A 14,649-nucleotide genomic window follows, 5' to 3' on the forward strand; every position below is an offset into this window, starting at 1 on the left:
TGATTCATTATTGAATGACAGAAAAGGATAAAAACGTTTATTTCAAAGAAAAAATAGCGGAATGCCACATACGTTTCAATCGTAATCGAGTCGGGATTGGATCGCAGTCGAACGTGACTCGTATGTTGCTTTAGTAAAATTAGGAGAATCGGGCCCCTGGAATTTAACGCCAACATGTTTGACTGATGATTAAGCCCTAGGCCTAACAACACGAATGAATCAGTTATTTCAATTATTAATAATTTTTCAATAACAACACATTTTATTTCATAGGTATCTGCCGATACTTTGCGGTCTAGCTGTTGAGGAAAATATGACAATATGATTAATATGTAATTCATTTAATATCACTGCTCGACATTTTATTTCAGTTCTATATATGTACTCAGCGGAGTGTTTTTAATCCTATGTTTATTTTTTGTGTTATAACAATGTGAAAATTAAAATTTAGAAGAAACGACAACTATGTTTTCAAGGTTTTCGAAGTGAGGAGAAAGTGGTGAAAAATTGTGTTTTCGACTCATTAAAACATTTGCTTTGTGTTTTGAAAAGTAAAGAAAATGAATCTATGAAGTTTACATATCTACCTCTACTATTGATGTATTAATGTGGTAAGTTTCTTTCATTTCGTTACCATTAAAGTGTCAGTTAGTTATCTGATAGTTATAAGTATATAGGCTATCAGTGCCTTTATTAATTTACTATTAAAACTGGCCATTAATATCTCAATTTTTTGCTGTGTGGTTGTTCATCCTTTGGTGCTCATGGTAGCTTCTGCATGTGGCCTGAGTAGACCAATGAAGACCACAATATTTTGGGAGTTTGTTCCGCCACTTCTTCCCAGCAAAAATACGTAGGAAGTGGTGAAGGCTGGGCGTTTTGAGGGCTGCCTTTTGTTAATTTCTGACGTTTAAAAAGTGCTGTTTTGTAGTTGATACAAGTTTGAATATTTTATTTTGACTTAAAAATTGCTTCGGCATGTGGCCTGGGGCCCGATTCTCCTAATTTTACTTAAGCGACATACGATTCACGTTCGACTGAGATCCAATCCCGATTCAATTACTATTGAAGCGTATGTGGCATTCCGCTATTTTTTCTTTGAAATAAACGTTTTTATCCTTTTCTGTTATTCAATAATGAATCATTTTGTCTGCAAATGATTTACGATTGCAATATGATTGTAGAGCAAACTACCGCATTCCGTATATACCAAAATAGCAGACCAATTGAATGTCATTGGAATACGATTGGTCCTATATTAGTAGCAGAATGCCCGATATGTTGAAAACTGCTATTGCGATCATATTGCGATTCGATTTCTATTAAATTTTTACATTATTAACTTAGGAGAATCGGACCCCTGTTTCATAACCAACATTTTTGATTTTGATTGATTTTGACTTACAAATTGCTTCGGCATGTGGCCTGAGTAGACCAATGATGACCACAATATAATATCTTCCACAGACACTACGGATTGCCGTCGTACTTTCTAGAAGTCTTCACAAGAAAACAATTGAATTATGATCCATATTTCGGTATTCTTTTTCGTCACCAGTGTACTCCAAACATTTATTAACGGTAAGACTTTTTTTTTCTAAATCCCGAAACAAAAAGCGGGGTATTTTAAGTTTAGCATTTTTTGTATCAGTCTGTCGATATCATTGATGATTAACCAATTTGTATGCCATGTTTTTTTTATTGAAAGCTGTTTTTCCAGATGTGGTTCGTTTCATCAAAATCGGCTCAGCTGTTATAAAACTGTTAGCTGTTTTGTCATTTGTTTTGTCTTACTCACAAAATAAATAATTATTCGATTCCTTCTAATTCTTACCAATAGTGTACCCGGGCCCAGGGCTCAATTATGCAAATTTTACTTAAGTGACATACGATTGATATCCAATTGAGATTAAATCACGACTCAATTACGATTGAAGCGTATGTGACATTCTGCAATTTTTTGTTTTAAATAAACGTTTTTATCTTTCTGTAATTCAATAATGAATCATACTAATGATGATGCAATTGATTTACTATTGCCATACGATGGTAGATCAGACTACCCTATAGACCAATGGCATATCAATGGCAAACCAATGGCCAACCAAAAACTGCTGTTGAGATTCAATTGACATATTATTAGATTATTAGAATTGAGACCCAGGTAACTGGGTTGTAGAGGCAAATGGCTAGCTAGGTAGATGATGACGATTTTTGTACTATTATAACCATTCTTTTTTAGCTCAAACTAGTTATACACTTCTACGATATAGGCAAAATGACACATTGAACGCGACGGTACATTTGAAAAATATCCCGACAAATATCGATCGGTATGAAATTAGCTATAACACGACAGGTATGTTAAAAATTACCCCTATTTTATATAGACTCCATTCGAGTAGGCACTTTCTTAGGTAAAAAATCTTGACAGGAGTTTATATCTACACAAACGTATAGGTAGGTATTAAACAAATAAACTATTTCTTCGAATAATAAATTCAATCGATTAAGTAAATGTCATTATTGTTGTATAGTGTTTACCTACGCTGATTTTTAAGCACTTTTCTTAAAATATTTTTACATAAATTGAGTTCATCTTACGTAAGTGCCTACTCAAATGGAGTCGGTAAATAGTAAGGGAACAAGTATAATGACCACCATAAAATGCTTTGATACCCTTAGTTTTGTAACCAGATATATCTACTGAACACCAGAAAAATAAAGTCTAAAAATGTAATAGTACCAGCTATTTTAGTCACGACTCCACTTTAAATTGTATTCGACCACCAAATTTAGTAAATGATCACCAACTCTTGACGACCAAATTAATGTATTATTTTTGCCTAAATAAGTCACTGTGATTGCCATAAAATGTAGGCTTATTACCAAATAAAGTACTATGATGCCATATTAAGTTATGTGTCCGCTTTGCAATGCATGCGCTATCAAAATATGCGCCCCTCCCACCGCACCGCGAACGCCGCGCTGTGCCCGCCCGGACACGATCCCCAGTCAGTCAGTCTAAGAAAAGATGGATGGATTGCCTGAAAGATGATGTGAATAGGAAGGGAGTGAGTGACAGGGGGAAATGGAAGAAAATGGCATATTGCGCCGACCCCAAGTAAAATTGGGAACAGGGCAGAAGAAAGAAGAAGAAGAATGTGTTTCTCAATACACTCCCTCGAAAACACTCTTATCGCACTGTTTAGAGGCATGCAATAGACAATTTTCCACCCTAGTGCAGGAAAAGGGTCCCCATAATGTTATTACATTTATTGTATCAGGCCGAACTGATTTTTTTGGAGTCAGTTTACTTAAACAGGATAGCAAGATGTAAAAACTTTGATTACCATTTTATATTAAAACGCTGGTATAATTTTGATGATCATTTACTACTTTTGGTGATCATTTACTACTTTTGGGATAACAATGATTTATTTGGACTCATTTTGCTTAAATAGGATAGCAGAATTTAAAAACTTTGGTTATAATTTTACTTTAAAATGTTGGTTTAATTTTGGTGATCATTTACTATTTTTGGCTTACTCATAATTTACTTGGAGTAATTTTACTTAAATAGGATAGCAAAGTGTTAAAACTTTGGTTATAATTTTACATTAAAATGCGAGTTTCATTTTGGTGATCATTTACTATTTTTGTCTGTTATTTGTTACTATATCTGGTGATCAGTTAAACATAAGCCAAATAGTAATACAAGGTGTTGATTTGCATTTGCGCAATATTTCAGGAGGTTGACACACAATACGTAAATAATCGATTGGAATTACGGTATTATCGGACGGGATAGCTAAATATGCGCTGCTTTTTTTAGTATTTCAGAAGTAACCTAATGTTATGTGTGTTTGTCAATGAGCGTTGCGTTGGTATGCTTTGTGTGAGGGCATAGCACGGCTTTAAGGCCAGGGGCCCGATTCTCCTAATTTTACTTAAGCGCCATTCGATTCACGTTCGACTCGATTCGACTGAGATCCAATCCCGACTCGATTACGATTGAAGCGTATGTGGCATTCCGCTATTTTTTCTTAGAAATAAACGTTTTTATCCTTTTCTGTCATTCAATAATGAATCATTTTGTCTGCAAATGATTGCAAAATGATTGTACAGCAAACTACCGTATAGACCAAAATCACCAAAATAGCAAACCAATCGCACACCAATCAAATGTCAATCGAATACGATTGGTCTTTTATTAGTAGCAGAATGCCCGATATGGTTAAAACTGCTATTGCGATCATATTGCGATTCGATTTCTATTCGATTTTGACATTATTAACTTAGGAGAATCGGGCCCCAGTAACACACGCGCCGAGTCTAAATACGACTAGGTGACCTTGACGGATTTCCGAAAAAAAAATGATGTACCAATTTTTTTGTTGATTTGGGTTGAGAATCAGTAGCATAATTACGTCCTTGAATATTGCACGGATGCAAATCAACAGCTTGTTTAGTGTCTATGTGTCTTTGTCATTGTTTTATTTACATGCAAAAAATAAACAGACAGAGAGAGCAGTTCTCTAAAGACGCGGGTGGAACCCCAGGAACAGCTAGTAATTCGTATGGGTTTAGTTCTCGCCAAACATAATGGCGGCTCTTATAAGACTTCGTAGCACAAATGTGTACCTAAACTGTAAATAATGGCGTCCACGGCCGATTTTGGCCATGGCGGCTGTTCTCACTTAAGGAGATCAGCCAGTGCACGAGCATTTGTGCAGACACAGGTGCACTCCCTATTCCTTCACTCGCATAACCCGATGAGACGGCAATCCGACATGACCGGAAAGAGATTAGGCGCAGGACCGACATTTACGTGCTCTCCGATGCACGGGTGAATCAATCACCAACTTCCAAACTACGGGCTGCTTTGTGAAAGTTTAAGAAAACCCACAAAGCGATTTCGGCCCGACCCGGGAATCGAGAATCGAACCCGAGACTTCGAGTACAGCAGCCGCGCTTGCGACCACTAGACCAACGAGGCAGTATTTTATGTCATCATATTATAATAACGATTCGTTAGTGGCTAATTGCTATATTTATACATGACATAAAATATCTATTAATTTAACAATATGATTTGCATTACACTCAATTTGAAAAATAAATGTTTTTGTTGAGTTTTCCTATAAGGAAACTTTTACGATGACGCTGCTATGAATATGTATCAAATCCACAACTATATTTGGTATGATTTTATAATTACCAAAAGGTTAATCAGCGGAACTTTGGAGTTCTAAGGAGATTAGGAGAGTAGCCAGCTGCGCAAAGCACAGTGAAGTTCCCTCATTACGAAATCCTTCCAGACCCCGAACTTGTGTGCTTCGGAGAGCACGTTAATGTCGGTCCTGCTTGTGATCTCTCTCCGGTGGTGTCGGATTGCCGTCCCATCACGCTATGAGAGTGAAGGAATAGTAAGTGCACCTGTGTCCAAGCAAATGCTTGTGCACTATAATATGTCCTGCGCAGCTGGCTGATCTCCTTATATGAGAACAGACGCCGTGGCCTAAATCTGCCTTGGACGTATTATTTTTATGTACTTTGAAAACTAACGTTAAAAATATATTTAGTTATACTTTGTCTATTACTGTTACAGCCTTTATATCGTCCCACTGCTGGGCACAGGCCTCCTCTCACAGGGAGAAGGATTGAGCATTAATCACCACGCTTGCTCAATGCGGGTTGGTGATTTCAGACTATATGTATAGTCCAGGTTTCCTCAAGATGTTTTCCTTCACCTTTTTATCGGCCATTGGTGTCTAAGTTATACTTAGAAAGTACATAGAAACTTAGAAAAGTTGCATTGGTACTTGCCTGACCTGGAATCGAACCCACACCCTCATTCTCGAGAGGTTGGTTCTTTACCCACTAGGCCACCACGACTTTTTTTGTAACTTTTTCTGTAAACTTGATTAATTTATTTTATATCTATTAATTTAAAACAAATGTATTTTTTTATGTTGCAGGTCAAGGGATAAATTGCAAGATTTTATATTCCTTTCTTACTTGTGAGGCTAACAACGATATTGAGAGACCCAGAGATTTTATTCATTTTTGGAATCAAAGTAAAAACCAAATTTTTTTTTTTGGTTCTACCTGCGTCCTGAGATTTTTATTGTGTTCATCAGAATTCATAAACTTTGTCTCCGGGGTGTCGTTATATCGGATGTGTCGTACAAAATCAGATTAAATTAAATACATTAATATACTGGTTTTAAGTATATGTCGATTAGCACACCGAAAAAAAAAATATGTATTTTTTTTTTTTATATAAGAGTCAGTCATTACTATGGTCATTACAACAACGGAAAGGACCATGGGCAAAAATGTGTGAAGCCTGGGCTCACCCACCAACAGAGATGAGACCACTTTGAATATACTTGTAAAGCACTAAATATAAAGATTTAAACTCATTTTTGCGAAGAATCCATAGGGTTATTTTGCTATAAATATTTTTCTCCGACCATAAATAAACTAATATTCTGCAAAAAGTAGTGCTGTTATGGCAGTGTAGGTTTTGTTATTGAACACCTTTAACTAGTTTTAATTCCAGGTTTAATGTATACATAAAAATAAAACAGCTGCTAACAGTTAAAATTATTTTTGTTAACATTTCAATCAATATCAATAATAATGTCGTCTAAATATCCTGCCGGTGGATTAAATTGTGAGTGCCTGCCTCACCCTAGATACCATATTATTGAAATGATATGAGCACAACTTCCTACTGAGCGCCTACCTGTTAGACACGAGCAGTAATACTGAGCGATGGCATCTCGACCCATTTCGTTTCTGTTAACCAGAATGTATACCTACGTAATATGTAAACCTATTTAGGTGCATATCTTTTTTTTGCCATGGAATTGAAGGTAGTGCCCATAGTAACAATTTTAGTACAAACAAAAACCTTCACACACAACGGCATATGCTATAACTCTGTTGGACAATGAGCCCAATTTGACTCATGGTCCTTTTCCCTTGAAAACTGACAGCTGTCAACTGGTTAAAACATTTGATATTCCTAACTTTATCTCTGCTTTACACATGATTTTGTAAATTGTGAAAACGAAAAATGACTCCTGTGGCCAAACCACTGAATGGATTAGGTTATTTTTTTACAATCCTCCATAGAATATCATAAAGTACATGTGATTAGGTAGGACACACCGGATATAGGTATTTAATTTCAAGTCGTTTTATCGTGGAAACATTATGTTCGCTCGAGTTACCGCGGCCCTGGTACACAAAGGGCTCAAGAAGGAACATGGTGGGTTTTAGTACGTAAGAGTCTAACACACCCTCACGCTGCACCCACCAAAAAAAACTTAGCTAAAAGCATTTGCAGTTATAAATTAATAACAATGTTATCAGTTACGGCTGTCATTTGAACATCTTTGGCAGACGTTACGAGTGACTACCTGAGCCGACTACTATAAGCCAGAAAGTCTGACAACGAGTCTCACAAAAGGGTATGGGGTAAAGTTGATCGGGTAACTGCGATGAGGAGGTCATAGGCAGTCGCTTCATGTAAAACACTGGTGCACAGCTGCATCCGGTTATTCTGTTAGCCGGCCTAAATATACTTAGGCATCGTTCAGACCAAACGTATTGACGGCCGCTGACTGTGAGCGCGCGTTACGCAGTTTATTGCTTTTCCATATATATTGAAATTGTCGTTCACACCGAACCGACTATACGCTGTTACGTCGTCTGTTGTAGCTGACTCTCAGTGGCCGATTATTTTACTACGCGACTACTCACGGCGGACGCGGATTGGCTACGCGGACGCAGTCGCCGAATAGCGCCGCTCCGCCGCGTACGCACCGCCGCGCCTCGGTACAGCACGTCGATAATTAGTGTCCCTTTTATATAAACTTAAACGTATTAAAGATAGTAACTCATCGAATGTTTTACTGTCATACGAAAATATTTCTTGAACTTATTTGGATAAAGTCTATATTCGAAATGTAGAGTATGAAATTGACCAAGAAAACATCTCTTCAAATTTAAGGGATGTACCCACAATCTCTTCTTTTTATTATTTTCGTCTTCCTCTAGAGCTTCGCAAAAGGCAACTATCTGAATGCGCATCATTTAATTGAAATATCAGTAAAACGTCTGATTTGAAAAAAATAAATTACGCTAGTTTTATCGTTTATAAAATACTACGAGCAACTTCAAATACTGAGCCCTTTTATGTGTAGAATAGTCAGCCGCTCAGCGTACGCATCTAGTGTGAACCTACAAGAGCCTATTCTTTTGTTCACACATGTAGCGCATCGTACGCTATAGCCTATTGTCGGCTTGGTGAGTACGCGTACTGCAGATTGAGTCGACGTTCACACTGGGGCAGACAGTGAGTATACTCACAGTCAGCGGCGGACAATACGTTTGGTGTGAACAATCCCTTAGTTGTGAAAAGGCTAGACATATGATGCTATCCAGGGCGCAGGTAAAATTATGTGGAAGATTTAGCTCTATTACAGCCAATTTCTTCATCAAAAGTAAAAGCCAAAGTGATGTCATATAGTAAAAGTAACGGTCAAATTCGTTTTATCTATTAGTTTTGCTGTTACTTTAGCCTTGAAAAAACGAATTTGACCGTTACTTTTACTTTATGACATACTTTGGCTTTTACTTTTGATGAAGAAACTGGCTGTAGTAAATACTTATAAAAATGTGCGTAAATTACAGATGTTGAAAATTTAAAAATACCAGGAGTCGTGGCCGAAAAAACAAAATTTCTAATGGAAGTTTTTTCATTTGATGTTAATACAACAATTAGCAGCAGAATAATATCCCAAGCAAACGGCATACGGGATTATGACATAACAACGGAACCATACACTATTTTCGTGCCAAATCATGAAATCAGTATGTATGAATTCATACTATGCAGGGACATCTATACTATCTAATGAAGGGGAAACCCTTATTTGTTTGTACACCAAATTCTACACAATAGGCTAGTTTCCTAAAAAATAATAATTAGTCCGTCTTGTAAATTATCCAAAATTAAGCGATACGTATTTTTTCTTTTTTAAATTGGATCAGAACTTAGGTATTAAGATATAGCGTATTAAAGTTGACTGTGACGTCACAAAGTGCTACAGTTTTCAGATCTCTGTGACGTAAAAGGCCCCCACTCCTAATTTTTGAAGCGTTGTATCTTTGTCATTTTTTGATAATTAAAAAAAGAAAAAATATGTATCCGGACTAAATATTATTTCGACCCTGGACACTATATCCTATTACTGAACCTATTAGAAAAATTCTTTCATTGTTGGAAAGCTACAGTCTTCCCGAGTAAAATAGGCTATAATTTATCCCGGTGCGGGCAGTAGCTCCCACGGGACGCGGGTGAAGACACGAGAAATCGGCTAGTCCCTACTATCCCTACTAATATTATAAATGCGAAAGTAACTCTGTCTGTCTGTCTGTCTGTCTGCTACGCTTTCACGTCTAAACCACTGAACTGCTGATTTTAATAAAATTTGTTACAGAGATGGAATTGACCTTGAGAAAGAACAGGGGCCCGATTCTCCTAATTTTACTTAAGCGACATACGATTCACATTCCACGGCGATTCAATCACGACTCGATTACGATTGAAGCGTATGTGGCATTCCACTATTTTTTCTTTGAAATAAAAGTTTTTATCCTTTTCTGTCATTCAATAATGAATCATTTTGTCTGCAAATGATTTACGATTGCAATATGATTGAAGAGCAAACTACCGTATACACCAAAATCACCAAAATAGCTGACCAATCGCAAACCAATCGAATGTCGTTGGAATACGATTGGTCTTATATTAGTAGCAGAATGCCCGATATGGTTAAAACTGCTATTGCGATCATATTGCGATTCGATGTCTATTCGATTTTGACATTATTAACTTAGGAGAATCGGGCCCCAGGATAGTTTTTATCTCGAACTTTTGAAGAATTCTCTTGGAAACGCGATATAACCGAACTCTACGCGGGCGAAGCCGCGGGCGGAAGCTAGTAAAATATAAATTGTAAAAAGCGCATTATTTTCAGTATATATATATTTATATATATATCTACCTATAATATATTCTACTTTGTATCATTACACAAGTATTCGAAAGCAGTTAAACTGATTCTTCTCTATTCTTTATTTTTGAAAGTCTCGAGGTACTTAGAAAAACTCATTTTTGTTTCAGAACCATTCAACACAGAAAAAATCTATTATTCTCAATCTGATCGAAAGCTATTCAGATGTAATACAAGTGAGTTCTTAATAAATACAATTTACTAATTTATTTATAAAAATGTTTTTTTTTTCAAATCATTTCTTTATTTTTACGTATTTTTCTTTTTTCTTTGTGTTAATCGACATATATTAACCAGTATATTAACGCATTTCATATAATGTGATTGTGAACGTCACATCCGATATAAATGAATTATTAAAAATTAACCGTCGCACTACAACATTTTTGAAACGTCTGTTGAACACTTGTCTAAAAAAATGAAAGATTAAGACGTTGAAATAAGGTCCGTTTTGCAGCCACATTTTTTTAGACGAGTGTTCAATCGATGTTTAAGTTTTTGTAGTTTATTATATATACCTAGATCATTTAACTTTTTACAGATAACAGAATGTATAAAAACGTACAGATAGGATTAGTGTGGCCAGGTCAAAATCGCCTACAGATGTTGCAAGCTCAAGAAACTTCAACTGATAAGTTTCCAAATGGAATGATCTTATTTTGTGTGGCGTACACAATAACTACGGACGATAAGCAAACGACCGTACAACGCCATGTATCGCAAAATACTATGTTGGTACATATTATAAAACCTAATGAAAAGAAAATTGGTAAGACATTTTTATTACAAAACAGACAGAAAGTCGTGTAAAAGTGTTTTTCTATTATTATTTTTTACTGTTAATTTCTTTTTTGTTTCAGAAAATAACAATAATTCGCCGAATATGCCTAATGCTCCGAATTACTCTAACCATGTTGATTTGTCCAATTATAACAATCATAATAACTATCCAAATAGTGCTGAAATATCACCCGCACCCCCTCCACAACCAGATAACAACGATTATTATACGCATAGCGGGTATAATGCTGGTTATCCAAGTAATAACAATTTGAATACTAAAAAGAATCCGACACCAAACTATCCTAAACAGACACCGCGTACCATTCCCTATCTGATACCGCCTGAGACTTCCTATACGACACCGCCTGTGACTCTCTATCCAGCACTACCTATGACTACCAAACCGATAATCAGTACGAATACTAGTACGACTACCACTACGACTACCAGTACGACTACCAAGCCGACAACGACTACCACTCCCAAACCGACAACCACTACGACTACCAAACCCACAACCACTACGACTACTAAACCGACAACGAGAAGGACTACCAAACCGACAACGAGAAGGACTACCAAACCGACAACGAGAAGGACTACCAAACCGACAACGAGAAGGACTACCAAACCGACAACGAGAAGGACTACCAAATCGACCTCTTATTTCACTGTTACTCCCATCTCTAATACGGCTAACAAAACGAATGCCCATACGACAACTGAGTTTGAGATTAGCAATGCCAAGATGACAGTCGATAAACCAACTTATAACCAACCAAGTACAATGGAAAATGACTCCTTATCTCCATTCACAAACAAAACTAAATACTACTTGGCAACAGGTTCTGTCGGAATAATAATTATTGTAGCTTTAATAGTATATGTAGTTTGTAAAAAACGCCACAAGAAATCTCCTGAACAAGAAACAGTACAAGAATTGGAATTGGAAACTTATGTAAGTATATTTTTGTTACTACTTGCCGTACATGGATAAAAAGTCCATATATTATTTTGATATATCGGGTGTGTCGTACCTATTCAATGAAATCCTATCTCTGGGGCCCGATTCTCCTAATTTTACTTAAGCAACATACGATTCACGTTCGACTCGGTTCGACTGAGATCCAATCCCGACTCGATTACGATTGAAGCGTATGTGGCATTCCGCTATTTTTTCTTTGAAATAAACGTTTTTATCCCTTTCTGTCATTCAATAATGAATCATTTTGTCTGCAAATGATTTACGATTGCAAAATGATTGTACAGCAAACTACCGTATAGACCAAAATCACTAAAATAGCAGACCAATCGCATACCAATCAAATACGATTGGTCTTTTATTAGTAGCAGAATGCCCGATATGGTTAAAACTGCTATTGCGATCATATTGCGATTCGATTTCTATTCGATTTTGACATTATTAACTTAGGAGAATCGGGCCCCTGATCACATATATACTTTATGATATTCTATGGCGAATTGTAAAAAAAAATCTTATCAAATACTTATATACTTAATGATATTCTATGGCGAATTGCAAAAAAATATCCTAATTCATTCGGTGGTTTAGCCACAGGAGTCATTTTTCTTTTTCATAATTTACAACATCATGTGTAAAGCAGAGACAAAGTTAGGAGTATCGAATGTTTTGACCAATTGACAGCTGTCAGTGTTCAAGGGAGAATTTCCGTTATTTGTATTGACTGTGTTCTGATTCTCGCACATTTTCATTCTATTTACTTTGTTTGAAAAACTTTTTTTTTACGTATTTTATTTTTTTCTTTGGGCTAATCGACATACATTAACCAGTATATTAACGTATTTAATTTAGTGTGATTAGATACGACATACCCGATATATGTAGTGATAGATAACATCATCATCCTCCTGCACTTATTCCAATTTTATTCGGGGTCGGTGCAGCATGTTTTCTCCTTTCATACTCTTCTATCTGCCGTCATCTCACAAGTAACGTTCTTTCTTACCATATCTACTTTGACACAATCCATTCATCGATTTCGTTCTTATGTAATGATAGAATAGAATAGTATTCATTTATCCAAACTAATATTATAAATGCGAAAGTAACTCTGTCTGTCTGTCTGTCTGTCTGTCTGTCTGTCTGTCTGTCTGTCTGTCTGTCTGTCTGTCTTTTCTTCACGCCTAAACTACTGAACCGATTTGTGTGAAATTTGGTACAGACATAGTTTGAAACTTGAGAAAGGACATAGGATAGTTTTTATTACAAAAAATAAAATAAAAATAAAATTATTCCGGACATATAGCGCCATCTATTGGTCAAATCAAAAATCTGCTGGTAGTCACTATTCCACGCGAACGAAGTTGCGGGCAAAAGCTAGTTTCTTAGTATATGGTAATTACATTCAGGTCTTACAATATAAAACAGATAGATATTGAATTGTTATTTTGTTACAGGCAACCAGCGCCCTATTGTATGCAGACCTCCGATTGGACCCCGCAAAGAATACAAGACAAGTGAAACAAAATGAAGAAACTTACGCACAAATTGTTGGTGTTCTCAAACCGCGAGAATCACACGGTCAAAAGTATTAAGAAAATTGATAACATATGCTGAAAAATAGAATACAAGAAATATTTTAGACTGCTTCTTTGCGGGAACCTGATGTATTTTGAGTAAAATTCACACTTGGCCGGGCTTTTTTTTTATTTCTAGCAATGTAGATTGTCGAATAGGTACTAGTCGGACTATAGTCATCCCTCCAAGTAGGCTAAATATCTATATTTGTTTAAAGCCTAAAGTCATATTTGATTAGATTTTTTTGACAGAAGTAAAAGTAACAGTAGTAAAATTTTTTTCAATCGATTTTCAACCTTATGACAATAGTGGAAGGTTAATGTTCGATTGGTAAAATTTGACAGATTCGGGTAAGTTGATCTCTCTTTTCCGTACTTTTTTCAAGCTAATGACATATTAATTCAATAATGGCCTAGATTAGTAGAAATCACTTTTCTTGATTGGTCCAATTTTTGGTACAATTTAGTTTTAAGTTTTGTACTTATATAATTATTAAATGTATGATGGTTAGTCGTCTGTACCTATATATTTATGAAATCTAGTATAGTCTGACCCTTTTTTGGTGCAGTTGACAATTCTGTCAGTCAAAATTGACAGCTGTGAACTGCACAAAAAACCGTTGTATATTTCGTTATAACTTTGCTATCATATATACATTATGCTTAATTTATACTAAAGACTCATTAATGCATTAAGAAATATTTAAAACTTTTTAAGAAGACTTTTATACTTTAGTTAGATTATTCCTAAGACAGGTACCTAGTATACCAAAGAAATAAACTGCATAAAATTATTATGTTATTTTTTTCTTGACCCTGTTTTCTTTTATTCTGTAGGTAATTATATAATTTTTGTGGGGTAACTTTTACATATATCTTGTATATTTTACAGTATATCTTGGACACCAATGGCTGATAAAAAGGCGAAGGAAAACGTCTTGAGGAAACCTGGACTATACATATAGTCTGAAATCACCAACCCGCATTGAGCAAGCGTGGTGATTAATGCTCAATCCTTCTCCGTGTGAGAGGAGGCTTGTGCCCAGCAGTGGGACGATAAAAAGGCTGTAACAGAACAGAACAGAACTTTTACATAACACCCTCGACAGGATAATATAAGTTAGGTAATGACATGCCTAAACAAAAAAACTTTTTTTAGTAATAATACCTATTAATTAATTAAGTATCCCTTTTTTGCTTCGAAACTATTGCT

At 35.8% G+C, this 14,649-nt stretch overlaps 1 protein-coding gene across 1 annotated transcript; it reads left to right on the forward strand.

Moving 5' to 3' along the window:
• Window positions 1–382: 382 nt before the first annotated feature.
• On the forward strand, window positions 383–14,200 carry LOC124643766 (mucin-5AC-like). The gene is made up of 9 exons (XM_047182843.1): window positions 383–611; window positions 1,468–1,581; window positions 2,243–2,359; window positions 5,982–6,080; window positions 8,710–8,889; window positions 10,205–10,270; window positions 10,636–10,863; window positions 10,955–11,835; window positions 13,317–14,200. The coding sequence occupies exons 2-9, from the start codon at window positions 1,524–1,526 to the stop codon at window positions 13,452–13,454; spliced, it is 1,767 nt and encodes a 588-aa protein (XP_047038799.1). The 5' UTR covers window positions 383–611; window positions 1,468–1,523; the 3' UTR covers window positions 13,455–14,200.
• The last annotated feature ends 449 nt before the right edge of the window (window positions 14,201–14,649 follow it).

The sequence above is a fragment of the Helicoverpa zea genome, chromosome 28, assembly GCF_022581195.2.
Source record: "Helicoverpa zea isolate HzStark_Cry1AcR chromosome 28, ilHelZeax1.1, whole genome shotgun sequence".
Classification (NCBI taxonomy): domain Eukaryota; kingdom Metazoa; phylum Arthropoda; class Insecta; order Lepidoptera; family Noctuidae; genus Helicoverpa; species Helicoverpa zea.

Excerpts from the sequence above, each read along its gene's own strand:
- LOC124643766 (XM_047182843.1), top strand. The coding sequence starts at position 1,524 with ATGATCCATATTTCGGTATTCTTTTTCGTCACCAGTGTACTCCAAACA. Across the intron at positions 2,360-5,981 it reads AATTAGCTATAACACGACAG|GTCAAGGGATAAATTGCAAG; the intron begins GTATGTTAAAAA and ends TTTATGTTGCAG. Across the intron at positions 10,864-10,954 it reads ACCTAATGAAAAGAAAATTG|AAAATAACAATAATTCGCCG; the intron begins GTAAGACATTTT and ends TTTTTGTTTCAG.